Source organism: Thalassophryne amazonica, chromosome 12 (assembly GCF_902500255.1).
Source record: "Thalassophryne amazonica chromosome 12, fThaAma1.1, whole genome shotgun sequence".
NCBI classification, from domain to species: Eukaryota; Metazoa; Chordata; class Actinopteri; order Batrachoidiformes; family Batrachoididae; genus Thalassophryne; species Thalassophryne amazonica.
In genome coordinates this window covers 7,780,463-7,808,266 of record NC_047114.1, presented here as the reverse complement: position 1 = coordinate 7,808,266, position 27,804 = coordinate 7,780,463, and the positions used below count along the sequence as shown (strand labels likewise).

Genomic DNA, 27,804 nt, shown 5'->3' with positions numbered 1-27,804 from the left:
TTGACCTTTGTCAATGACCTTGACCTGATCATAAAACTAATTACATAAATGAACTCCCCATTTTGGAAAGCACATGAAATGATGCCTTATTTACTGAAATAGGCAATATTAATACAATAACATGCTTTTGGAGGGTGGTATGCATTTTCAGATTTCTGTTCCTCTGTCCATGCCCAGTCCCCCAGAATGATGAAAATGATGTCTGATGAAACAACAAACTTTAAAACTTTACCATCAATGTATTTGAAGGGTAATTGGTGAAAATTTCATCAAAATCCGAGTCGGGCCATCTGGACACCCCCATCCGATTTTCTCAGAGACAGCTCATTAACCGCCATCCTGCTTCCTTCCTGTAGCTCGCACATTGTCAGAATTTTCAAACTGCTGAAAAATGTGAATGAATCCCAATGACAACCTCAGTTTGCCCGTTTTTGTTTTGCTTTCTGTCTTGATGGTTTCTCGTCGTTTGCGTTGTTCCTGTAATGTTAGCATTCTGTTTGACTGTTGTCCAACGTCATCCAACTTCGTCCGACGTCTTGCACGAACGTTGATGATATCTGAACAGATCAATAACTAAAGCTCGAACGAGCTGCATGTAACATCCTTGTATCGCTGATGAGTCGTCCAACTGAGATGAAAAGCAGTGTTATACAGAAACAATAACGGCTAGAATGTTTTATCAACTACTTGAACTATATATGCACATTCCAGCCGTTTGTGGCTGGCCTCTGTGTGCACATGTTGTGAAGACATACAACATCTCTCACCTGTTGTCAAGACAACCAGAGCCTGCACCTGCAGGTGCTGCTGACATGAGGACAAGGCTGGCTCTGTTCGGTCTCGTGCTCGCTGTCGGTCACGTCATTGTAAATGTTTCATTTTGATTTCATGTAAAGCATCAAAGTTGATGTTCGCGTAGTTTTTCTTTCGTTAGTTTCGGTTTTGTTTTGTTCCTTTTTGCGCGCTTGATTTGCATGCTTTTCGGTGATGGGAAAAGTGTAGGATCATTTGTCCACCTTTTCTTGACCATTTGTGACTTTGTGACTTTTTTCCTTTGTTCAGCTATCGCTGTGTGACTGGGCCCTAGCTCACAGACAGTTGAAACATTTTTGCTTTGTTCTTTGAATTGGCTTTAACGATGGCATGACAGCATCTTCTTCATTTGAAAAATCAGAGAATGCACAAATTGTAGAATGCTTCAAAATAAAATGCAGTTGTGCTTACAGTCAGGGTTGTTGTTGTTAGCAAACTGTAGTCTGTTGTCCAGCCCTTCAGGGCAAGTCCTTTGATTGATTGGGCCTCCGGTCAATCAGTACTTGTCAAATGTTTCTACAGCTGTCCTGGTGTCCTGCTGTTAGCAGTTAGCCAGTAATCGCTGATGCCTTTCACGTGTGGCTTCTTGGCTAGTGTTTGAGCAAGTGTTAGTTAGCCGGCTGAACATCGTCTCTCACCATTTTCCTTTTGTTTTGTTTTTTTTTTTTTCCCTTTAAGTGAAAAATAATTGCTGGGGGATTGATCTGGTGTTTTTTGGATGTTGTTTTCAAATCGACTTCTTATCTGCTTTGGCCGTTTGAATTTGTTGTCATATTCCCTGTGTGATTAACCTGAAACACCTCTTTGAGCGCTGGCGTCACAGAGTGAATGCGGATTTATTGGCGTGTTGGTGGCTAACACTCATTTCCTCGTCTGCTTAGGTTGGCGGGCTGGAGGGGGGGTGTCACCCAAACTTGTGCTCTGCTTTGTCTGCCGTGCAGGACTGGGAGACGGAGAGCCACGACTGGTACTGCTTTGAGTGCCACCTCCCCGGCGACGTCCTGACGTGCGACAACTGCTTCAGAGTCTACCACTTGAAATGTTTGTCAGACGAATGCAAGCCCAGAGACTGTGGCTCCCACTGGCAATGCGTCGTCTGTAGGGTAGGCGGTCAGGAAGGGAGGGAGTGTCATCACTTTTGTTAAAATCTACATTTTAAACTCTTAAACTTGTTTTGTTTTGTCTGCAGGGCAGCAAAAAGAAGAACCTGAACAAACAGGAGATGTGTAAATACCTGCGTTTCATTGTCCAGCGTATGAAGGAGAGGGTGAGAACATGTTGCAACCTTCAAGGTGGATTTTTTTTTTTTTTTGCCTGTTCGCAGAAGTAGTAAAAATAGTAAACCAGTGAATGAATTGGGCAGCACAGCAGAGAGCAGTCTCACCTCACAACAAGAAAGTCATGGTTTTGGTTCCACCAGAGCCTGGTTCCGTGTCTGTGGATTCATTTGGGCAAGTGGGTCACAGATCTCTGTGCCTGATTGAATTATTGCTTGCTCCTGCACAAATGGTTTTATTTATTTAGTTGCCAAGTAAAAATTAAAGTGGATATTACTGTTGCAAACCTGAAGACAGACCAATTAATAGTTTTCATTGATCTTAAAATTCTGTCTTTCTGTCTAAGCAGTTTTATTTTCAGTTTACATCCATGTAAACTGTGGCACGGTGGCACGACACAGTGGCAACACTTATTCATGGACACCCAACCACCTGTAGCTTGCTCTCCTTCTACAGCACAAGATTTCCTAGATTACTTTGAGAAGAAAATAGATGACATTAGGTTGAACATATCCCAGCATGCCTTAACCCAGCCACTACACCCTGCTACTGAGGTGGGCGCCACTACTGAGGTATTACCTAGATTTACAGAATTTGATAGTATCTCTGTAGACATGCTGATGAAACTCGTAACATCAACAAAAAGCACACAACCTGTTTATTTGATTCTATACCAACAAAACTGTTTAAGGACCTGTAGCCCACTCTTGGGCCGATTGTGCTGGAAATTATTAATCTTTCTTTAACTTCTGGATCTGTTCCTAAACGTTTCAAATCTGCAGTGATAAACCATTACTTAAGAAACCTAATCTTGACCCTAGTGTATTGAAAAACTATCGGCCGATATCAGATCTATCATTTTGCTCTAAAATTCTGGAAAAAGTGGTGTCACGACAGCTCATAGACTATCTTACTGAGAATAATCTCTTTGAGCCACTGCAGTCTGCTTTTAGAAAATATCATTCCACAGAGATGGCTCTCACTAAAGTGGAGAATGATCTTCTGCTTACAGTGGACTCGAACACCACTACGGTTCTGCTGCTGTTAGATCTCAGTGCTGCATTTGATACAGTGGATCATCATATTCTATTTGATAGGTTGGAGAATCATTTTGGGATTGCTGGGAGTGCCCTTGAATGGCTGACGTCATACTTGACCTGTCGTTCTCACTGTGTTTTGTACAGTAACACTACCTCTAACCTTATTGACATGAAATTTGGGGTTCCTTAGGGCTCTGTCTTAGGCCCCCTGCTTTTCTCCCATTATATAGCACCCCTTGGGCACATATTGCGGCGTTTTGGGATTACCTTTCTCTGCTATGCAGATGATACTCAGTTATACATGCCGATAACTGCTGGTAATCTCGTTCATGTAAAATCCTTAGAAGATTGCTTTGCAGCAGTGAGAAGTTGGATGTCTACAAACTTCCTACTTTTAAACTCTGAAAAGACTGAAATGATGGTTCTTGGTCCAGTGAGACATCGGCATCAATTTGACCAGTTAACACTCAGCATAGGCTCGTGTGTCATACATCACACTGACAAAGTGAGGAACCTTGGGCTCATTTTTGATCCTTCGTTGTCCTTTGGCCTCCATATTAGAAATATTACTAGTTCTGCTTTCTTCCACCTGCGAAATATAGCAAAGATTCATCCCATCCTGTCTATGGCTGATGCTGAGACCCTGATCCATGCGTTCATCTCTTCTAGATTGGACTACTGCAATGTTCTATTTTCTGGTTTACCGCAGTCTAGCATTAGGGCTCTCCAGTTGGTTCAAATGCTGCAGCCAGACTATTGACACGAAGTAGAATGTTCGACCACATTACACCCATTTTGGCGTCTCTTCACTGGCTTCCTGTCCCAGTGAGATCAGATTTTGAGGTTCTGCTACTAACCTATAAAATTATTCATGGACTGGCACCTCCCTACCTAGCTGACCTAATTAAACCTTACGTACCGGCCTGGGCTTTACGTTCTCAGGGTGCAGGACTACTTTGTGTCCCTAGGGTGAATAAGAAGTCTGCGGGTCACAGAGCTTTCTCTTATCGTGCCCCTGTTCTGTGGAATGATCTCCCTGCGTCAATAAAACAATCAGATTCTGTGGAGACTTTCAAGTCCAGACTTAAGACGCACTTATTTTCCCTTTCATATGGCTAGCATACTGGTACAGTTTTGTTTTACGCTTTTTACACTTTTAATTCATGTTATTAGTAATTGGAGCGGGCCGCGACCTCAACTTCACCTAAATTCTGGGTCTTTTAGTGAAGTTTAGGGCTAGCGGCCGGCGATCACCTTAGTATTTCTTCTGTTTTTCTTGTTGATTAATGCTGGCAAATTATACCGTATTTTTTGTCTTTCTGATGCCTGACTCTGTTTTTTCTTTATTTAAGGTGCAGCTCCATCCAGAGATGGGAGTTGTTTGTGTTGGCGACCCTCCTGTTCTGTGCACCAACAACAATTCTTGTATATTCATCCGTGAATTGTTCTGTGAATTATTTCTGTAATTTACGTTTGTAGCATGGCCCAAGCAGAGGGTCACCCCTTTGAATCTGGTCTGCTTGAGGTTTCTTACTCAGAGAGGGTTTTTCCTTACCACTGTTGCTCTGGGGGTTGGTAAGGTTAGACCTTACCTGTGTGAAGCGCCTTGAGGCAACTCTGTTGTGATTTGGCGCTTTATAAAGGAAAATAAATTGAAATTGAAAATGTAATGTAGTGCAGTAACTTTATTCACTTTTCAGTGCACAAAATGCGAAATTTCAACTTTTTGTGTTAATAAATGGGGGATTTTCAAGTTGCACCTCCATCTTGAAACCAAGACTTCGGATTAGTAAGCCTCTCGCGTGTTTGGCGTCATTAGAAACAACAGCTTGTCATGACGCCTCATGGAGCGGCTGACTGATCAATTTCAATTTATTTTCATTTATATAGCGCCAAATCACAACAGAGTTGCCTTAAAGCGCTTCACACAGGTAAGGTCTAACCTTACCAACCTCCAGAGCAACAGTGGTAAGGAAAAACTCCCTCTGAGGAAGAAACCTCAAGCAGACCAGACTCAAAGGGGTGACCCTCTGCTTGGGCCATGCTACAAACATAAATTACAGAATAATTCACAGAACAATTCACGGACGAATATGCAAGAAATGCTATTGGGGCACAGGACAGGAGGATCGCCAACACGAATACAACTCCCATCGCTGGATGGAGCTGCACCCTTAAACAGACAGAAAAAAAAAAATCAGGCATAATAAAGACAAAAAAAATACTGTATAAATTGCCAGCATTAAACAAGAAAACAGAAATACTAAGGTGATCGCCGGCCACTAGCCCTAAACTTCACTAAAAGACCCAGAATTTAGGTAAAGTTGAGGCCGTGGCCCACTCCAATTACTAATAAATGAAATAAGAGTAAAAAGCGTAAAACAAAACTGTACCAGTATGCTAGCCATATGAAAGGGAAAATAAGTGCGTCTTAAGTCTGGACTTGAAAGTCTCCACAAAATCTGACTGTTTTATTGACGCAGGGAGATCATTCCACAGAACAGGGGCACGATAAGAGAAAGCTCTGTGACCCGCAGACTTCTTATTCACCTTAGGGACACAAAGTAGTCTTGCACCCTGAGAACGTAAAGCTCGGTAGGGAGGTGCCAGTCCATGAATAATTTTATAGGTTAGTAGCAGAACCTCAAAATCTGATCTCACTGGGACAGGAAGCCAGTGAAGGGATGCCAAAATGGGTGTAATGTGGTCGAACTTTATGCTTCGTGTCAAAAGTCTGGCTGCAGCATTTTGAACCAATTGGAGACCCCTAATGATAGACTGCGGTAAACCAGAAAATAGAACATTGCAGTAATCCAATCTAGAAGAGATAAATGCATGGATCAGGGTCTCGGCATCAGCCATAGACAGGATGGGATGAATCTTCGCTATATTTCACAGGTGGAAGAAAGCACTCCTAGTAATATTTCTAATGTGAAGGCCAAAGGACAACGAAGGATCAAAAATTACCCCAAGGTTCCTCACTTTGTCAGTGTGATGTATGACACACGAGCCTATGCTGAGTGTTAACTGGTCAAATTGATGCCGATGTCTCACTGGACCAAGAACCATCATTTCAGTCTTTTCAGAGTTTAAAAGTAGGAAGTTTCTAGACATCCAACTTCTCACTGCTGCAAGGCAATCTTCTAAGGATTTTATGTGAACGAGATAACCAGCAGTTATCGGCATGTATAACTGAGTATCATCTGCATAGCAGTGAATGGTAATCCTAAAACACCACAATATGTGCCCAAGAGGTGCTATATAAAGGGAGAAAAGCAGGGGGCCTAAGACAGACCCCTAAGGACCCCCAAATTTCATGTCACTAAGGTTCGAGGTAGTGTTACTGTACAAAACACAGTGAGAACGACTGGTCAAGTATGACGTCAGCTATGCAAGGGCACTCCCAGTAATCCCAAAATGATTTTCCAGCCTATAAAGTTGATGATCCACTGTATCAAATGCAGCACCGAGATCTAACAGCAACATAACCGTAGTGGTGTCCGAATCCATTGTAAGCAGAAGATCATTCACCACTTTAGTGAGAGCCATCTCTGTGGAATGATATTTTCTAAAAGCAGACTGCAGTGGCTCAAAGAGATTATTCTCAGTAAGATAGTCTACGAGCTGCCATGGCACCACTTTTTCCAGAATTTTAGAGAGAAATGATAGATTTGATATCGGCCGATAGTTTGTCAATACACTAGGGTCAAGATTAGGTTTCTTAAGTAATGGTTTAATCCAGGGGTGTCCAAACTTTTTTTAGTGAGGGCCAAATACAGAAAAATAAACAAAGGGCCGGGCCACACACTAGGTGACATATTGACACATGAATACTGTGTGTATTTCTAACTCACCTATAACGTGAAGAACATTGCACTCAGTGGGAGCAGTGATGCTGTCCTTTGGATTGAAGGATGGCTGACATGTCAGGAGAAAGTTTGGTGGTTGAGACACGAAGGACTTCACAGAGATGGCTATCAGTCATTCTGGTTCTCAGTCTGCTTTTGTTCTGATTTAACAGAGAAAATGTTTGTTCACATATGTATGTTGAGCCGAACAGGCTCATCATTCTTTTTGCGTGGCGTCTCATCAGAGGAAACTTGGCATTATCCAAACTCTGATAGAATTCAGGGAGGGAGAGAAGCTGATGTTGACTCTTCAGAGAATCATCACATTGCATTTCAATCAGTTCTAACTGCAGACTCTCTTCCACTTCTTCTGCTTCCACCAGGAAGGGGGTCGAGAACAGCTTGATTTGTTTTTCAATGACAGAAAAATCTTGGAAACGCTGGTTGAATTCTGTCATGAGAGATGCAATCACAGACACATATTTCTCCTTTTTAGCAGAAAGGTCGGCCTTTGGAAAAGCAGACTTGATTTCAGACAGCGCAGGGAAGTGTGCAGCATTAAAGCCTCGTAGTTGTGTCGCAAACAGGCAGAGCTTTACGCAGAAGGCTTTCATGTGCGCATACAGGTGTGGCACCAGCTGTTCTCTGCCTTGTAGGTTCTTGTTCAGTGAATTCAGATGATGTGTAAGATCAACTAAAAATGCCAGGTCTGCCAGCCACAGAGGGTCACTTAGTTCATGAAGAGGTTGGCCCTTCTCTTTTAAAAACTGGTCGATTTCTGATCTCAGCGAATAAAACCGGTGCAGCACAGAGCCGCGGCTGAGCCAGCGCACATCAGAGTGGTAGAGTACATCCCCGTATTCAGCATCCACATCAGATAGGAAAGCCTGAAATTCTCTGTGGTACAGTCCTCTAGCTCGAATTATGTTGAGAGTTTTACAACAGTGTTCATCACATCACCCAGCTGGACAGTCTTGGCACACAGTGCTTCTTGGTGGATTATACAGTGCATCCTAACAGCCTCACCTCTGCTCTCTTTTACCTTGGCGCACACTAACGATGCCATTCCTTTGCGCTCACCCGCCATGGCCGGAGCTCCATCAGTTGTTACTCCACAGAGCTTGTCCTATTTAAGCCCCATCTTTTCAACTGCCTCTGACACAGCTTCAAATATATCTTTTCCTGTCGTTGTGCCTTTTAGGCTCATCATATCAAGCAGCTCCTCCGTACAGCAAAAATGATCATCTACTCCCTGCAAAAAAATTAACAGTTGCGCGGTGTCTGTGGCATCTGTGCTCTCATCGCATGCTATCGAGTAAAAATCAAAAGCACAAGCTTTATCTCTCAGCTGAAGTTTCAAGTTAGCGGCCAAGTCCTCGATTCTCCGCACCACTGTATTTCTGGATAAGCTCACATTGTTGAAATCCTGCACTTTTTCTGGGCACATTATTTCTGTGACTTTGATGAGGCACTGCTTTATGAAATCACCATCTGAAAACGGTTTGCCGTGCTGGGCAATAAGTTTAGCGACTTCATAACTTGCTGTTGTGGCGTTTTCCTGTATTTTGTTAGCACGAAAAAAAAACTGCTGTTGAGCTTGCAGGCTAGCTGCCATATGCTTGACTTTCTGTGTTTGTTCGGCACCGGTGTACGATGTGTAGCTCTGATGTTTGGTCTCATAGTGCCGACGGACATTATACTCTTTCATCACAGCAACATCTTCGTTACAAATCAGACAGACACACTTTCCGTTGATTTCTTTGAAAAAATACTCGTTTTCCCACCGTGTTTGAAATCTTCTACATTCACTTAATATTTTGCGTTTCTTCGGTGCTGCCATTTCTTCTTCTTCGGTGCTGTAAAAGTTTTCTTCGCTTAATTTCGTTTCTGTGGCTGGCTAGATGGAGCCAGCCAGCCACATCTAGGCATCCATCTAGTGTTGACCTCAAGCTTCTTGTGCGGGCCATATTTAATTATATTTTCAGAATTTGCTGCCGTAATTTGGACACCCCTGGTTTAATCACTGCAGATTTGAAACATTTAGGAACAGATCCAGAAGTTAAAGAGAGATTAATAATTTTCAGCTCAGTCGGCCCAAGAGTTGACCACAGGTCCTTAAAAAGTTTTGTTGGCATAGGATCAAATAAACAGGTTGTGCTTTTTGTTGATATTACGAGTTTTGTCAGCATGCCTAGTGAGATACTGTCAAAATTCTGTAAATCTAGGTAATACCTCAGTAGCGGCGCCCACATCAATAGCAGGGTGTAGTGGCTGGATTAAGGCATGCCGGGATATGTTTAACCTGATGTCTTCTATTTTCTTCTCAAAGTAATCCAGGAAATCTTGTGCTGTAAAAGGAGAGCGAACTACAGGTGGTTGTCCATGCAAAAGTGTTGCCACCGTGTCGAACAAGAACTTTGAGTTATGCTTGTTTTTGTTGATCAAATCAGTGTAGTAAGTACGCTTTGTAGCCAATAATGCATGCTTATAGTCTAAGATCGCATCACGCCACGCAAGGTGAAATACTTCTAATTTTGAACGGTGCCATTTCTGTTCTAGACCTCTTGCTTTATGCTTGAGGTCACGCAGATAATCATTGAACCAAGGTGACTATGAGTTGGGGGAGCGCGGTTTTAACACAGGTGGTGCAATTATGTCGAGTGTCGTTGCACTGATTTTAAACTATCCACAAGTCTGTCTACTGACTGGCTATTTGTCAAATGTGAAGCTAAGACATCAGGCAGTCTAGCTTCAAGTTCAGTCTTAGTTGAGGAGTTGATGCATCGCCATAATGATATATATGATTGTTTGTCCACTAAACACAGCAGCGAAACTGTAAACTTAATAAGTGAGTGATCAGACACCACTGATGTAAGAGGCATGATGTCAGTATTCGTGACAGCAATACCACGTGCGAGAACCAGATCCAGGGTATTTCCACTAATGTGCGTCGAATCCCGAATGCATTGCCGAAATTCGAATGCATCCACAATTTCCATAAATGATTTGCAGAGGGGATCAGAAGGCTTATTTATATTAATGTTAAAGTCACTAATGATCAGAATGTTATCTACACTAGTTGACAAGTTAGAGATGAACGCACCAAATTCATCTAAAAATTCAGAATATGGGCCATTAGGCCTATACACAGTGACAAAGTAATACGACTGATTTTTATTCTTCTGACCTTGGCAATGTGTAATATCCTGAGCAGAGCGGAGAATCAGATGCTCAAACGAGTGATATTTGTAACCCCCAACAGCTAATAAGCTAAACCTAGATTTATAAATAAGAGCAACACCCCCGCCTTGCTTTGCATCACGAGGGACATGACTAAATGTATATGCTGGTGGGCAGGCCTCATTTAAGGGGAGGACAGCTGTAGGTTTAAGCCAGGTTTCACATAGCCCAGTCATATCTAAGTGATGATCAGTAATTAGATCATTGATCAACAATGATTTTGAGGACAGTGATCTTATGTTAATGAGACCCAGTCTAAGGACCTCAGTGGGGTTGACAGTTGAACTGTTTGGGTCTAGGGGTGGTTCCAGAGTAGCATATATAAGATGCCTAGAAATAGGTTTAGGTTTAAGACATTCCACGCACGTTGTAGGTAGCAGACACAAAATCTTTGCTATTGCTGGAACAACCACTGGGCCATCCTCAATTTCACCATCATCCAATATAGTAATGGGTATTAACTTTGGAAAGCATATCCCTCTATGATTTTTATGGACATGACTACGGACGCAGGCCACAGTCTCACCTTGTTGAAATTCCCTCCCTGGCAAATAAACTGCACCATCACCATAGTGGATTTTCTGCACTAAATTCCCAGCTAAACTAATGGATTCCACACCCACATTTGTTATAAGTCTTGCAGGGTGTCTCATCACCTGCTCCGTGATTATGTTATGACGCCTCACGGAGCGGCTGACTGATCGGATGTTATGAAACCTCACGGAGAGGCTGACCAATCGAAGCTGGACGCCGGTGAAACGATGTCTCCGGAAGTCAACTTAAGTTCAAATTTCTAGTTTCTTTTTGGCTTTGGTGTCCTTCGGTAGTGCCGTGTGACCGGTGCTTTACATTCACTGTTAGGAAAGTTCAGCGACCAAAATGCCAACATTCTGGGCGCAATGAACATGTTTTTGCTATTATTTGATTTCTTCGTGCGACTGACATCGTTATTTAAGCATTCAAAAGGCTATTCCTACCTCCAAATAACTCCAAATAGCGATGAGAGTTTCTTGACAGTTCTTGTTGAGAAACCATGTTTCACTAACCAGACAGAGTTGTGATGTCATCACGCATGTGCTGCTGTATCCCAACTGCTCTATCCCAACTTGAAAATCTCCCATTGTGAGTACCGTCATGATGACAAGTGCCCATTATCTGTTTTTTATGCAACACTCAAAGTTGGGGACATTATGTTTTCACCCAACCTGAGCATCCATCTGTAAACTTTTGGTTTCCACACAGTAACTGCAGAATGCCTCATCTGACTGATTACTTGGTGGTGAATTGGGGGAGGTCAGAGGAAAGGTCCTTTCAAAAATGGCCGTCGTCTTTTATCCAATATGGCCAGTATGGGAGCCATCTTGATTTTTGTTTCCACCTATTAAACAAATAATGCCTTTTAAGATTGAAATAATTTCTTGGTGGTATATTGGAGAGTCCAGAAGAAGTATCCATTTGAAAATAGTGGTCAGTGCACAGTGTCTCCCTTAGAGATAGGGTGAGAAGTTCGGTCATCCGTGAGGAGCTTGGAGTAGAGTCGCTGCTCCTTCTTATTGAAAGGAGCCAGCTGATGTGGTTCGGGCATCTGGTAAGGATGCCTCCTGGGCACCTTCCTAGGGAGGTGTTCCAGGCACTTCCATCTGGGAGGAGACCCCGGGGAAGACTCAGGACTAGGGGGAGAGATTATATCTCCGCACTGGCCTGGGAACGCCTCGGGATTCCCCAGTCAGAGGTGGTCAATGTGGCCCGGGAAAGGGAAGTCTGGGGTCCCCTGCTAGAGCTGTTGCCCCCACGACCTGATCTGGGATAAGTGGTTGAAGATGAGTGAGTGATGAGTGGTCAGTACACCACATAATAGTTGTACATTGTCAGTCTTTGCCAATAAAATTAGACCATATACCATTTTTAAAGTGTGAAAGGGTCTTTCGGGATAGAAATAATTTTCAGACTTCATTATCACATCTGTGATGAAACTGTACACCAACCTAGGAGATGGGCCAAATGTTACACTTTGTGTTGCGCTTATTTTTACTTCGAATCTGGGGCTGTAATTTTTACTGTTCTATATTTGTTATTAAAATGTGTTCTTCTACCCCTCCCTGGAAGGAAGTTTTGCTAACCAAAGCCCTGTATCGGCCCAGAAGCCAGTTGGATGCTTTTGCTTATCTCCAGAATCCGTAGCATAAAGTGGATGAGCCTCCCACTTCTGCCGGACAGAACACCATTACTGCGTCTCTCTCTTTACACCCCTATTTAAAGTGCTCTTTATGTCTGCAGCGCTCTGAGTCTGTGTCTTCTGGCGATAAATTGTCTTTTCATTGCTGCAGGCAGTGGACCTAAACAAGAAAGGCAAAGACACGAAACATCCCATGTACAGACGACTGATCCACACTGCGCTGGACGTCTCCAACATACAGGAGGTACCCACACATTCAGTTTGTTCTGACTCTAAACAGCCGTTACACTCTTAGAGATTTTAACTCTGTCCTGAAGGACAACCCAAACATTTCTGCACAGGACAGTTTGCCGAGTGTTTGTGTCTCATTATATCCGTCAGAGGCTCATGAACGTGGGTTTAGTCAGTGTTTGGAACATGCGCGGCTGCTTTGCATTTTCAAATTAGGGACTTCTCAGAACCACCTTTGGGCCGGACTGTCAAACCTGCAGTCCGGTTGTGCTGTGAGGCTGTGTGTTGCTTGGATGTCCCCGTCCAGTCTCTGGGATCCTTGCTGGAGTGTGCACATAGAAATCCTGCCACATGGCCATAGTGTTACAGCTGACACGATGATGCAAGTCATATCTCATTTGTGTCTCCTTAAGAAGGATCCAAGCATTCTGTGGAGGGGGGATACCAAAGACACATCATAACTCAGTGGTTAACATCTTGATTGCTCAACCTAACAGGAAGACCAAAGCTCTACGACTTTGGCCGTTTGTACTTTAATCCTCTTCCAGGGTTTCAGCACTGCTGTGCACTCAGTATTGAATGCAGTCCCAGGAGAACTACATCGCTACCTGTGTAAAGAAATTCCTGATAGAAGAGCTTCCAGATTCCTGTCACTGTTTTTGCCTTCAGCTGTTCCATCATCTATGCAATTAGATCACAGCTGAGTGGAAGATCAGCCACAAGAACACAAGACCCAGAAATGTCCCACATAAATGGTAAATAGACTGCATTTATATAGCGCTTTTCCATCTTTATCAGACGTTCAAAGCACTTTACAATTATGCCTCACATTCACCCCGATGTCAGGGTGCTACCATACAAGGCGCTCACTACACACTGGGAGCAATAGGGGATTAAATGCCTTGCCCAAGGGCCCTTAGTGATTTTCCAGTCAGATGGGGATTTGAACCCATGATCTTCTGGACTCAAGCCCAACACCTTAACCACTAGACCATCACCTCCCCCACATCCTGGCAGGACAGTCCGTACACGGCTGTGCAATGTGTCCGGCCCAGGGGAAGACTACAGAGTCATCCGTCAGGACTGTGGGAGCTTCAGGACGAGGGACAGTCAGCCACTGAGGGTGTCAGCTGCTCACAGATTCTTCTAGAAAACGCCTCCTTGTCTGTCGTGCATGTCTTCACATCCCCTCTTTCTTTCTGTGTCACTGGGAAGTCTAATTTGAAATGTCCAAAAATTCCTATTACAGTAAAAGCAAAATGTAAGGAATTTTATTGAGTGATAATCAAAATTCCCAGGTGTGTAAAACCTTTGCACTGTGCCCTGTATGTATATTCTTTTCTGTTCAGAATCTGTCTGTCTCTCTCAGAACCTGACTGAAGGGAAGTACAAGAACTTTGAGGAGTTTAAGGCAGATGCCCAGCTGATTGTTCATAACACTGCCATTTTGTACGGAGGTGGGTGTGTGTCTCAGTGGATTATAATGTGTGTGTGTGTGTGTGTGTGTGTGTGTGTGTGTGTGTGTGTGTGTGTGTGTGTGTGTGTGTGTGTGTGTGTGTGTGTGTGTGTGTGTGTTCACAGCAGGTATTCATATTCATGGGGGTCACGATACAATTTGAAATCAATTTTCAATTCAAAACAGTTTTTATTCTGAATTAATTCAGGCATCTGAGATGGTGTAGTTTTATATTTGTAAAACGCAACCCCCCCTCCCCCCATTTCTTTTATTACTGTTACTATGGCGTCAGATCAGTGACAAAACCCCATTTGTGTAAGCTGCGATGATTTAAATTTTTAAAGTGCCAGTCGACCACGATCAGGTGTGATCATCAGACGACCTGATCGATCTGGAGTGATGAGACCCGAATGAAAGGCTGTGTCTCTTTAAACTTTTAAAGCACCACCGCTGACTGTGTGATCTGTTGGTGATCACACCGACAGATCAGCAGATCACTTCATTCAGGTCTGATCACACCTGATTGCGGTCAACTGGCACTTTAAAAGTTTAAATCACCACAGCGTTTCATTATTCAGGTCTGTGATGACCTGATCAGGTCAGAAGATCAGGGAACCTGATCAGAAAGCACCCGGTGATGTTAAAAATTTAAAGAATCACAGCACTCCATTCATTCACGGCAGCGTTTGCCAGTCGACTCATCAGCGTTCTGCGCACAGTGAAGTGGTCCACAAAGATAAAAAATAAAATGAAATAATGTTAAATTACTCTGTTTCTGACCTGCACCTCACCGTGCTGTACAGACCCAAACCACTCGATGGAAACAGGGCTGTCAGCATACGCTGGTTTAATCATCAAGGTGTGACAGCTGCAGTAATTTATTAGACGTAGACCTGCGTGTGCCAGTGTTTTTAATGCGGTAGACATACGCAGGCTAAATTGTCCAAGTGTGACAGGGCCTTAAAGTGGAGCCAGTTTGATTTATTGGTCATTGCCCCTAATTCTCTCTTGTGTTTTCTGTCTTTCAGTACACAGTGACCAGGCAGAGATTGCGCGGCTTCTCTTTAGTGACACATGCCATGAGGTTTGAGTGCTTTTTCTCTCTCACCTCTCAGGTTTCAGTTACAAAAGTAACTCTGCTCTGTTTCCTTTTGCTTCGGTTCTGATTGAACTGTGGTTGCTGTTATCAGAGTAGATAAATATACGTTTGCATGTTGAGGAGTTTCGATACTGAACTTGGTTCTCCTTTGACTTCTACATGTGTTGGTGTTTAAATATCTTTTAAATGACTCATCCATGTTGTGACAAGTTTTCATTTGTTCTTAAACAGTCCGAACATTCTTTCTTTTCCAGTTGAACGAGCTATTATTGTGTAAGAACTGCTTCTACCTGTCCAACGCCCGGCCAGACAACTGGTTCTGTTACCCATGTGTGAGTAAAACCAAACCAAGTTAAGTCTTCATCATGACTGAATTAACATGCTCAAAGGAGTGACAGATTGACTCCAGTTATCGCTACAAATGTTAAAGGCAGTGGAAGTAAATTTTGTCTGTTAAAAAACACAGGAAACTGTTATATTAACTTGACATGTAATAATTATGTTTTAAAACCACAAATATAAGAAATGAATGGATCATACAAATGTGTTCTTTGCACAGAATTTGTTTTCTGCAAAATAACTGCGGTACTAACTTGTACTTGACAGATAAGAGGAAATAAAAATGTTTCATTTTTCCCTTGACATTTTAGCATTCACTTACATATTGAGAAGCTAACTTCTTTCAGATAATGTACGATAATGAGGTTAAGAATTATGGTAAGTATCTTGATGCTTCAAAAAGTTAAAGTGGCCAAAATTGTCAGGAGTGTAACAAAATGGGGGATTTTCAAGATTCCGCTAGACAGCGCCTACGCGCATGCGTGATGATGTCACAACTCTATCTGGTTAGGGAGACATGGTTTTGTTCAATAACAAGAACTGTCAAAAACTTTCTTGTGTGTGGTTGGACTTGTGTAGCGGTAGGAATAGCCTTTTGAATGCTTGACTAATGAATAGTGAATGCTAAAATATGAAGGTAAAACTAACATGAGTCATTCTTTTTGAATAATTACTCATAATGTTCTGTTGATGATCCCTCGGGTCGGTTTTAGATAAACACTCCAAAGGAATTGTTGTTTGCTTGTTTGTTTTGTTAAAGATTTGGCTTCTATTTGATAAATCTTGTGAGCTTGTTCATAAAAAATAAAGCAGAACTGCTTTGATTTATCACCATAAACGTCATTCTTCCTTTAGTTCAGCAGTAATAGCTGTCTGCTGAAGAAGCTGCTCCTGAATTTGATGTTGAAAAGCTGGAAATGGTCACAGCATCTTTTAACGTGGACTGTGTCTTTTTATGGTAGAGTCCCAGCCATGACTTAGTCTGGGCCAAAATGAAAGGTTTTGGATACTGGCCGGCCAAAGTCCTTCAGAGGGATGACAATCAGGTGGATGTGCGCTTCTTTGGACACCAGCATCAAAGGTAGAACTTTTAGCAGACGCTTCAGATTTCTGTGGTGACATTCCTCTGCCCAAGTGTATCCTTCTGTCACTTTCCCTTTGTCTGGAGGATAGAAATCTCTTTCCAGAACACTCCTGTTCAAGCATTGCTGGATAAATTAGGGCTAAATTGAAGCTGACACTTTAACAGAGTGTTTTTATATTGCAATTTTTCTTATTTTTTTGTTGCAAGAATGTTATAAATGTTTGTAGAAATATTCCTTTACCCTCCATATGTCTGAGTAGGTTGGTCCTTCTGCCTAATCAATATGCACCTGTATATATTTCAAAGATATGTCAGACACACAGTTGTGTACAGCAGCAAAGTGTAAACAGTGTGTTTGCAACAAGCTGAAATCAGTCACAGACTGTGTTGTTAGGGAGGTGATGGTCTCATGGTTAAGCTTTGGTCTTGAGACTAGAGGATCCTCAGTTCAAATCCACTTTTGAAGACTTTTTTTTCATATAATACTACTAGTACTACTACTACTACAGCTAATAATAATAATAATAATAACTGAGATTTTTAACAAAGTGTTTAATCTATAACATTACTGTGTGCCTACGTTTTACTACAATTCTACACTAAATGGAATTGAAGAACCATTAAAAAAAGCTTCCTTAATTTAACTTTCTGCTTAACTAAAGTGGGGTGTGGAACTTTTTCTTTGAAGCTTGAAGCTTTTAAGCTTAGCCATAACTAGGTCTTCTTGGGGATCAAGCTTTAAAATCAGGTCAGTTTGGGTTAAGTCATAAGTATGAATATGATTAAGGCTTTTGATGTTAGTAATCTTAAAGAAATGTAGGTTATGATGTCAATTTGCAATAAAGGCAAAGAATAGGTGAAAGAGGTGCAAAAGAAAATTCTGAAATAAACACGCACTGCAATTTCTGCAGGCATTTAACCCGTTTTGCTCCACTGGCAACACTTGTTGCCGAAGTATATCACTGTCATTTTCTACTCAATAAAAATCTCAAAGATGCTAATGCAACTTTTTCCATTTATTAAAAAAAAATCTGGGCATAAAGGGTTAAATGAAATGCATATAAGATGCATTGAGCACATAAATGTATTGATAGTGTGATATGTATCAAGTATTGCACATCCAATGATGACATCCAAAAACCAACATTTTTCAGCATTGCCCTCAGTGAGTGAAAACATCACACATTCTTGAGAAATGATGGTTTCTCAGAACGTAAAAGATGGAGAACCACGCCCTACTGTTCTCTGGGTAAGGCTCAAAACATCTGTCACCCCTCGTAGAGCCTTAACCAGACTATACGGTCGGTGGAGGAAAAAAATGCATCACGACGGGGCGGGGGTTAAAGTAAATATATACATAAGTTGCACATATTTCCTTAAGAATTCAGTTTAAAACAATTGTAAAAAATCTGAAAAGTCTGTTCACACACTAGCCGTAGGAACACAGGCTAATTATCTTTAATGTTGTTTGTTCTTTCCACTGTACTGAAGGACTGAACTATAATTTTTGCGTGCCATTATTTATTTATTTTTTTTTTACATTAAGTTATAGGACCTCCCAAACTAGTCACAAAACAAAGCAGCAGTGGTAGAATGCAGATGTGGGTTGTGATTCAGTCTTGCAGATGTGTCAAACATGAATAGAACTCAAATTTTCCCTTTCATTCCCTGATGTTTTTTTTTTTTTTTATTAATGCTGTAGCAGAAACAAATTACCTGAAATTATAATCAAGTTGTCCAATAGAGAGTGAATTTTTTTAAAAAATGTCCTTCCTTTCTTCAGAGCATGGATTCCCTCAGACAACATCCAGGACATCAAGGTGAGCGTCCAGCAGCTGCAGGTGAAGCGCAGTAATGGCTGGAAAAAGGCCTGCGAGGAGCTGGAGATCTACCAGCGCTTCTTGAGGGAGGGGCGTGTGTGGAAAACAAAGATGGAGGAAGGCAGCCCACTGCAACAACAAAACCAGAGCCAGCGGCAGCAGGAAGAGAGCAGTAGCAGGACAGAAAGGCTGGAGCGGACAGACGAAGCAGAGTCCAGCATCTCCTCCACCAGTAACGAGCAGGTCCGGAATGTAAGTCACAGATGTCCTCGTACATGTTTGATTGATGATTTAATTGTTGTGGTGAAAACCTCTGCTGTGGAGGATGTGCCAGCTTTTTGTGGTTTCTCTTTGAACCGGACGATTCTGACGCCTCCTGCGCTGTACTGTGTCTCTTTAAGACTTGAACACACTCATTTTTGTGACATTTGTCTTCAAACAAATGGCGGTTTTCTTTAATAACAACGCAGGGGGCTGATAGATGTTCCCGGCACACTCACTCCAGAGCAGCATGATTTTAATTTTATGCTTTTTTTTTTTTTTTTTTTTTCTCAGCTCAAAGGGAGTCAGGAGCCCAAAGCCAAGAAGAGCCGTCGCTCTCAGCCGGCCGAGACAAAAGAAGAAGGCAGCGTATGTTGTCATTTTTAAAAATCCCTTAAGATCGTTTGTTTGTATACCTGGGCCCGTATCCATGAAGCAGCCTAAGGCTAAAATAGCTTCTAATGACATTAGTCTAAGAAAAATCTTAGAATTCCTCGAATTCTTTGCCATTTCTTAGAATTTTTCTTAGCCATTTCTTAGAATTTTTCCTTGGTAAGATGAAAGTTGTCTACAAAGCACCTTAGACCTTAAGAGAGCTCATAAGGTGCCAAACTGATAAGAGGAGAGAGGAGGACTTTAAAGAAGCCTAAGAGTGTCTTAAACAGAGAAGAAAAGACAGAGAGGAAGCAGAGATATTCTCTGTATGTAGGATGACAGTGAGTCAGTAACACACTACCGACTTGATCTGCATAATTATTTTATGTTAATTTACTGTCTTAATATATTTAGGAATTTAGTTCATGTTATATACACACTGTTAATATTATAATTTTATTGTTGTTGTTATTATTATCTGTATCATTAAGATTAATTTCTTTTATTATTATTATTTATATTTTGTCATTTGATGTTAAATGGACCGCAGTGGAAATAACAGAGCTGTGAAAACTCCGTGGATCCAAGGAATTCCACGGATTTCATCATGGGGGGGGGGGGGTGTTAGTGTTGTACTCTGTAATTGTGATGGTCACTGAATTTTTTTTAAATCCCTGTCGCAAAGCATTATAACAGATACAAATCAGTGTCGCGTAACTCCGCTGAGAAAAATGCCTCACTCAAAGCGTGGCTGTTACGACAGTTGTTAAGCGAGACTGGTTGGTTACTATGGCAGCCCTGTGTGCCTCCTGCTCCAAGATGCTACTCTTTAGCTAAAAGTAGCATGTGGACATTGCAAACTTTAACATTGTGTCTACTTTTTAAAAGAAGAATTTTGTGGCATGTCTGTGTCACGGAGCGACAGAGGGAAGATGGCGAGAAAGACTGTGTGAAAAAGTTTAATAAGGACAAGAATCCGTGGAATTGGCGTTGCCTTGAATTTAAAGTCGTCATTATGAACACATCTGAAAGCGAAAAGAAACGGGAAAAACTCACACTGTCTCTTGAACCATCAGGAAACATGGTCAGAATTTTTGGTCGCTGGAAAATAAACGTGCTGTTCAAGCAGGATTTCAGATAAGATTATGTGATGTTTTTTAATGTAGACTTTCTTTCACTGGGGAAGAAAAGACACTGGCTTTGAATGGATTTACAGGAATTTCCACAAGAATATAAGTGACTTTTTTACTGTAAGGTATATTATTAATATTTTAACATGATTTTCAAAATATTCTACAATCTTTAGCTGTGGTTTTTGAAATGCTTTAACAGATATTTCAGTCTTCATGAATTTCATGTAGTTCTGAGTTAATGCATAATTTACAATTAAAAGGAAAATCATTCCAGGTCCTTCTTCCATGTCATATTCTGTTATTTCAACATTATCATTGACAGTTCAAATGAAAGGTTCAATCTAGGATCATTTAAATATGCACTTCTTTTGAGATTTTTTTTTCTTCCAGGAGATGCTGAAAATGTATCATTAGATACAAAATTAATTTGGTTTCTGGGGCCCCGTGGGCCCGAAACCCCGGCTCCAAGGGGACTGTGCCTCCCAGACCCCCTGCAAATTTTCCTCAGAATTCAATTTTCATTTCACTTGTCATGCATGTATTTTTAACGTATTTACAATTATATTATGTACTCAAAATGGATGTACTAAATAAATTCACACATACACACCTGCATGCTTTTAATATATAGATATTTGGCATGTGAATGAGGTATGTTCAAACATTTTCAAGCTGTGTAACACTTCATTTAATTTTTCTGAGTTTCATCGTCATAACGTTAAGTTATCCTCATGATTACACGTCTTAATGCTATTCAGGTTATATGATCGTTTGATTTCACTGTCCATTCATAACTTGGAGGGTGGAGTGCATTTGTTTTATATTTCTTCTCCCCTTTCTGTGCCAACCATTCACTTCTCTTAGAGGACTGCGTCATGCCTAGCAACGGGTTCAGCCCTGCCTCCTCACAAAGATAGGAGTTTCTGTTCCCTCTTGCTCACAGTTGCTGTCAGACACCTGCTGGCTCACTCTTAGGCTAAGATTTCTTGCCAGGAAATTTTAGGCTAAGTTATGAGCTCTTTGAGGGGCTTTTCAACAGTGCCGCCTGGGAAGAACTTGTATAGTTGTCAGACTTGGACTGACTGCATAGTATAGTTATACTGTCTTACTGCTGTATAGTTGCCGGACTTGGGCTGACTGCATAGCATAGTTATACCATCTTATTGTATAGTTGCTGGACTTGGACTGACTGCATAGTATAGTTATACTGTCCTACTGTATAGTTTCTTAATAGTGCGTGTTGGTGCGTTACAGTCGTGATTTTTGTGGAGCATGTTTTTGGCTGTCAGAAAATCTTCCAAGAAATGTCACGCACCACCCTCATTTTGCCTCATGTTGTGGAGGTCACAACTGAGTGTGTTGATCTGTCTTGATTAGTGGTGATCCTTAATAGAGCGTGACAGCGTTCTTCTCTGACACGCGCACAATTAAACCCTGCTGAACCTCATTCAGTTTCATTGCTGCAGTATGCTGAAGGAGGACAGTGATGCCAAGTTGGCTAAAAGTTTCATTCCAATGCGCATCAGCGCGCTTCTGCAGGTGTTCCACCTGTTGCATGTGCCTGATGTTCGGGAAAACGAGAGAGACGAGCCGTGTGGAGCCACACATCTGGCTCTCTCCAACGTCTCCTCTCTGCCACTCCATGGCACAGAGCCCAACAAGCATGGAGTCACAATGTTCTGCTGTGGATTTCGAGGAGCAAACTGGAGCACTCTGAATTGTTCAGCAGCTGATGGATGAATATGAGAGTGTGTGTGTGTGGAGACAGTTCGCCTCATTCACAACTAGGGATTGGTATTGATAAGATTTTATCGATATTGATGCCATTATCGATTCCGCTTATCGATCGGATTCCTTATCAATTCTCTTATCGATACCTCTTGTGAATTTTCTGTGTACTAAAAGTAGGCTTTACAGGTTTTCTCTGTCAAAATTTTAAATTGCTCACTGGATCCTTGATCTCTGGACATGAATAAAAATAAATATCTGTAGTTTTTGTCAAAGCATTTCCTTTCAGACATTTTGGCATGAATGTCACTCCATACCTCTGAGCTGAGCCCAGCTGGCTGCTGCACGTCTGTGCAGGAAGTCTCATTTTGGGAGGGAAAAAAAAAGTTTTGATTGATTGCAGTTTGTTTGTATTACGTTTGGAAAAAGGTGTCATTTGATTTAAACAGCGTTTCGCTTTGAAGTTATTAATTCCGACTGGACTCTATCATTCTAACTTGACTCGGCAGAGAGCCGCGCAGCGTTTGGAACTGTCTAAAGACGAATCTTGTTTCTTTCCTGCAACAAAACAGGAGTCCCAGTTAGTGACTTTAATCAGCACAAAAGTGACTCATGATTGACATATTCAGGGATGAAAGTGGTGGGAAAAACTCTTTTGACTCTTTTACGACAACAAATGCTGAGCCATTAATTATTATTACAGAAAACAAATGCACAAACCGTGCTGAGATGTGAACAGCTTAATGCTAACTTTAACACTGAAAATGCCATAGACATGCTAACGCGTTAGCATCGGTCCCATTTTTAAGTTATAAAATACGTCTATCAACTGTTTCAGAAGACCATAACAGGTCGGTTTACATAAAAAGGTAAATATTACTGAGACATTTGCTCTTTAGGGTTTGAGCTGGGAAAAATTAAGATAAAGCCAAATAAAACAAAGAACCAACGAAGCAGCAGATCGAAGCACTGCTTCATTGGTTAAAGGTTCAAAGCAAAGCCGTGCTGCAGAAACTGTTGATTATAGATGCACTGCAGGGTCTGTAATCAATCTAGAGAAATAATCATTTTCCTGACAAACACCCCCAAAAACAACGGCCACTCTGAAGGACCGATAAGGGAATCGTTAAGCAAAAAGGCTATTAATGTCGGTGGATGAAATCATTTCTGAACGATACCCGAAAAGAACTGGTTCCCGATACCCATCCCTATTCACAACATGACAGAACGTAACGATGCACTCTTATGTGCAGTAGTGCAGAACAGCGCGGAACATTATTCTTGACCGTGTGTAATGGTTCCTGATAATTCTCCAGCAACACGTGTCATTAATCGTAACACGTGGTAACAGGTTGCAGCAGTTGCCGAGGACACCTGACGCCTCTGCCCCGAATCATCACATTTGTAATCAGCGGCCAAGAATGTACAGTAGTGTTCAGCATAATAGTAGTGCTATGTGACTAAAAAGATTAATCCAGGTTTTGAGTATATTTCTTATTGTTACATGGGAAACAAGGTACCAGTAGATTCAGTAGAGTCTCACAAGACCAAGCATTCATGATATGCACACTCTTAAGGCTATGAAATTGGGCTATTAGTAAAAAAAAAAAAAAAAAAAAAAAAAAAGTAGAAAAGGGGGTGTACACAATAATAGTAGCGTCTGCTGTTGACGCTACAAACTCAAAACTATTATGTTCAAACTGCTTTTTTAGCAATCGTGTGAATCACTAAACTAGTATTTAGTTGTATAACCACAGTTTTTCATGATTTCTTCACATCTGCGAGGCATTAATTTTGTTGGTTTGGAACCAAGATTTTGCTTGTTTATTAGTGTGCTTGGGGTCATTGTCTTGTTGAAACACCCATTTCAAGGGCATGTCCTCTTCAGCATAAGGCAACATGACCTCTTCAAGTATTTTGACATATCCAAACTGATCCATGATACCTGGTATGCGATATATAGGCCCAACACCATAGTAGGAGAAACATGCCCATATCATGATGCTTGCACCACCATGCTTCACTGTCTTCACTGTGAACTGTGGCTTGAATTCAGAGTTTGGGGGTCATCTCACAAACTGTCTGCGGCCGTTGGACCCAAAAAGAAATATTTTACTCTCATCCGTCCACAAAATATTCCTCCATTTCTCTTTAGGCCAGTTCACGTGTTCTTTGGCAGATTGTAACCTCTTCTTTTATTTAACAGAGGGACTTTGCAGGGGATTCTTGCAAATAAATTAGCTTCACACAGGCGTCTTCTAACTGTCACAGCACTTACAGGTAACTCCAGACTGTCTTTGATCATCCTGGAGCTGATCAGTGGGTAAACCTTTGCCATTCTGGTTATTCTTCTATCCATTATGATGGTTGTTTTCTGTTTTCTTCCACGCGTCTGTTTTTTTTTTTTTTTTTTTTTTTTTTTTTGTCCATTTTAAAGCATTGGAGATCATTGTAGATGAACAGCCTGTAATTTTTTGCACCTAAGTATAAGTTTTCCCCTCTCCAATCAACTTTTTAATCAAACTACGCTGTTCTTCTGAACAGTGTCTTGAATGTCCCATTTTCCTGAGGCTTTCAAAGAGAAAAGCATGTTCAACAGGTGCTGGCTTCATCCATACCTGATTCACATCTGTTTGTTCCACAAAATTGACGAACTCACTGACTGAATGCCACACTACTGTTATTGTGAACACCCCCTTTTCTACTTTTTTTTTTTTTTTACTAATAGCCAAATTTCATTGCCTTAAGCGTGTGCATATCATGAATGCTTGGTCTTGTTGGATTTGTGAGAATCTACTGAATCTACAGGTACCATTGTTTCCATGTAACAATAAGAAATATACTCAAAACCTGGATTAATCTTTTTAGTCACATAGCACTACTATTATTCTGAACACTACTGTATACTTCGTGGCATTCGTGACTTGTCGTCGTTATGTGTGAATGTAGCATTACAAAACCTTTTGCACAATCCAGTGTGTCATCATCCATCATTTTATCTATCATGATGTTACAAAATGTCTGCAGAAGGCCGTCATAGTTGATCACAATCCGTGATGTGAAACTCCATGGAGTAGGAGCATTTCTGGACAGCTTTGAACAGCCTGCTGTCTTAAGATGTGCTCTTTGTGGATTTGAAGAAAAATGTGGCAAACCTAGAGAGTGATGCCAAAAATATTCTGCACTTAGACAAGCATTCAGCTGCCTGTGACAGCACCATATTACGTCTGTGTGCACAGCAATGCACAAACATTCCACCGGGTGGCAGCTGCCTTCACATTGGCCTGCAGACCATTGCCGGCTGAAGCCATGACAGCAGCCCCATTGTATGTCTGTGCCACAAGTTTAACCGTAAAATTGTAGCCCGTATGTTTTTATTTATTACTTCAAAAACAGGACTGAGCATCTCGCCCCTCAACTAAAAAAAAAAAGAAACCACAAAGGGCTCCTGAATTTTACCTGCACTATCAACATAGTGAACAAAGACAGAAAGTTGGGCATGACAAGCAATATCAGTCGTTTCATCCACCTGCCAACCAAAATAGGGAGGAGCCAGAATTGAATCTCTGATCTCATCCGAAACTGTGGCTGAAAGAGCAGAGATCAAGTCATTTGTATAGAATGAAACATACCAGAAAAACACAGCTGATGACTGGAACTGGAAAGAGTCATATTTAGATTATGTTTCTGTGAACTCCCTGTAATTCCCCTTGTTGGATGATTCACTCGTCTAATCATGCTCCCTAAATGATAGCTCCTGCCAGCCAAGCAGGGAAGACACATCACTGAGGCGGTTTAGAAATGCCCTTTTTTCTTTGACTATTCATTTTGACAAAGTGGGGCAGTCCCTGGCGGAGGCCAACGTGCACTGGAAACAGGTTTGACTTACTACTTGGCAATGCGAACCAAGCTCCTGCTGCGGTCGTACAGGACCGGATAGCCCTAGCAAAGGACCCGTACACACGGTCAAATGCCTTCTCCAGATCCACAAAACATGTGGACTGGTTGGGGCGACTCCCATGAACCCTCGAGCCACCCGATGGAGTGTGTAGAGCTGGTCCTAGTATGCCGCGACCAGGACTAAAACCACACTGCCTCCTCCTGAATCCGAGGTTCGACCATCGGTCAAATTCTCCTGTCCAGTACTCTGGAATAGACCTTACTGGGGAGACTGAGGAGTGTGATCCCCCTATAGTTGGAACACACCCTCCGGTCCCCCTTCTTAAACAGAGGGACATCACCCTGGTTTGGCCAATCCAGAGGCACTGTCCCCGATCGCCACGCGATGTTGCAGAGGCGTGTCAGCCAAGACAGTCCCACAACATCCAGAGACTTAAGGTACTCAGGACAGATTTCATCCACCCCATGAGCCTTGCCACCGAGGAGCTTTCTAACCACCTCGGTGACTTCGGCCTGGGTAATGGACGAGTCCGCCTCTGAGTCCCCAGTCTCTGCTTCCTCTTCGGAAGACGTGACGATGGGATTGAGGAGATCCTCGAAGTACTCCTTCCACCGCCCGACAACATCCCCAGTCAGGGTCAACAAGCTCCCCACTCGCACCGTAAACAGTGCTGGTGGAGAGCTGCTTCCGCCTCCTGAGGCACCGGACGGTTTGGCCAGAATCTCTTCGAGGCCGACCGATAGTCACCTTCATGGCCTCCCCGAACTCCTCCCAGACCCGAGTTTTTCCCTCTGCAACTGCACGGGCTGCGGCATGCTTGGCCTGCCAGTACCTGTCAGCTGCCTCCAGGGTCCCACCTACCAACAAAGATAAGTAGGACTCCTTCTTCAGCTTGACGGCATCCCTTACTTCCGGCGTCCACCACCGGGTTCTGGGATTGCCGCCGCGACAGGCACCAGAGACCTTGTGACCAGAGCTACAAGCGGCCGCATCAACAATGGAGGTGGACAACATGGTCCACTCGGACTCCATGTCTCCAACCTCCCCCGGGATCTGGGAGAAGCTCTCCCGGAGGTGGGAGTTGAAGACCTCGCTGACAGAGGGTTCCGCCAGTGGTTCCCAGCAGACCCTCATGATACGTTTGGGCCTGCCAGGTCTGACCGGCTTCCTGCCCTCCCAGCGGATCCAACTCACCACCAGGTGGTGATCGGTCGACAGCTCTGCCCCTCTCTTCACTCGAGTGTCCGAGACACGTGGCCAAAGGTCAGATGATACGACTACAAAGTCGATCATCGACCTCCGGCTCAGGGTGTCCTGGTGCCACGTGCACTTATGGACACCCTTGTGCTCGAACATGGTGTTCGTGATGGACAAACTGTGACTAGCACAGAAGTCCAACAACTGAACACCACTCGGGTTCAGATCGGGAGGCTGTGCTTCCCGATCACCCCCCTCCAGGTCTCACTGTCACCGCCCACGTGGGCGTTGAAATCCCCCAGGAGAACAATGGAGTCCCCAGTCGGAGCTCTATCTAGTACCCCTCCGTAGGCCGAGACCACGGTGAGAGACCTGTCCCTGACCCGAAGGCGTAGGGACCGCGACCCTCTCGTTCACTGGAGTAAACTCCAACTCATGGTGACTGTACTGGGGAGTAGTAAGCAATGCGGCCCCAGCTCTCTGCCTCTCCCCATGGGCAACGCCAAAAAAATGAAGCTTTATTTTTCTGGACAGAATTTCTAGGCGCAGCCAGGGTGTAGAGGGGGTCTGGTTTGGGAACCACAGAATCTCGTCTCTGCTGTTTGCGGACGATGTGGTTCTGTTGGCTTCGTCAAATCAGGACCTTCAGCGTGCACTGGGGCAGTTTGCAGCCGAGTGTGAAGCGTCCAAGATGAGAATCAGCACCTCCAAATCCGAGGCCATGGTTCATGACCGGAAAAAGGTGCTTTGCCCTCTTCAGGTCGGTGGAGTGTCCTTGCCTCAAGT

The 27,804-nt window shown here is 42.7% G+C and overlaps 1 protein-coding gene and 1 long non-coding RNA gene across 2 annotated transcripts in view; one reads left to right on the top strand and one right to left on the bottom strand.

Moving 5' to 3' along the window:
* The window catches only part of zmynd11 (zinc finger, MYND-type containing 11), a 75,286-nt gene that overhangs the window by 33,243 nt on the left and 14,239 nt on the right, over nucleotides 1-27,804 (top strand). The window contains exons 5-13 of the mRNA XM_034182365.1: nucleotides 1,755-1,916; nucleotides 2,003-2,080; nucleotides 12,546-12,638; nucleotides 13,995-14,082; nucleotides 15,110-15,165; nucleotides 15,435-15,512; nucleotides 16,482-16,600; nucleotides 18,387-18,675; nucleotides 18,979-19,053. Of these exons, the coding sequence (XP_034038256.1) occupies nucleotides 1,755-1,916; nucleotides 2,003-2,080; nucleotides 12,546-12,638; nucleotides 13,995-14,082; nucleotides 15,110-15,165; nucleotides 15,435-15,512; nucleotides 16,482-16,600; nucleotides 18,387-18,675; nucleotides 18,979-19,053 (1,038 nt within the window). The remainder of the gene's footprint in view (nucleotides 1-1,754; nucleotides 1,917-2,002; nucleotides 2,081-12,545; nucleotides 12,639-13,994; nucleotides 14,083-15,109; nucleotides 15,166-15,434; nucleotides 15,513-16,481; nucleotides 16,601-18,386; nucleotides 18,676-18,978; nucleotides 19,054-27,804) is intronic.
* On the bottom strand, nucleotides 448-16,591 carry LOC117521052. The gene is made up of 3 exons (XR_004563869.1): nucleotides 16,458-16,591; nucleotides 3,279-3,283; nucleotides 448-458 (listed from the first exon to the last, which is right to left on the bottom strand). It is a non-coding gene; the product is annotated as an uncharacterized LOC117521052 (long non-coding RNA).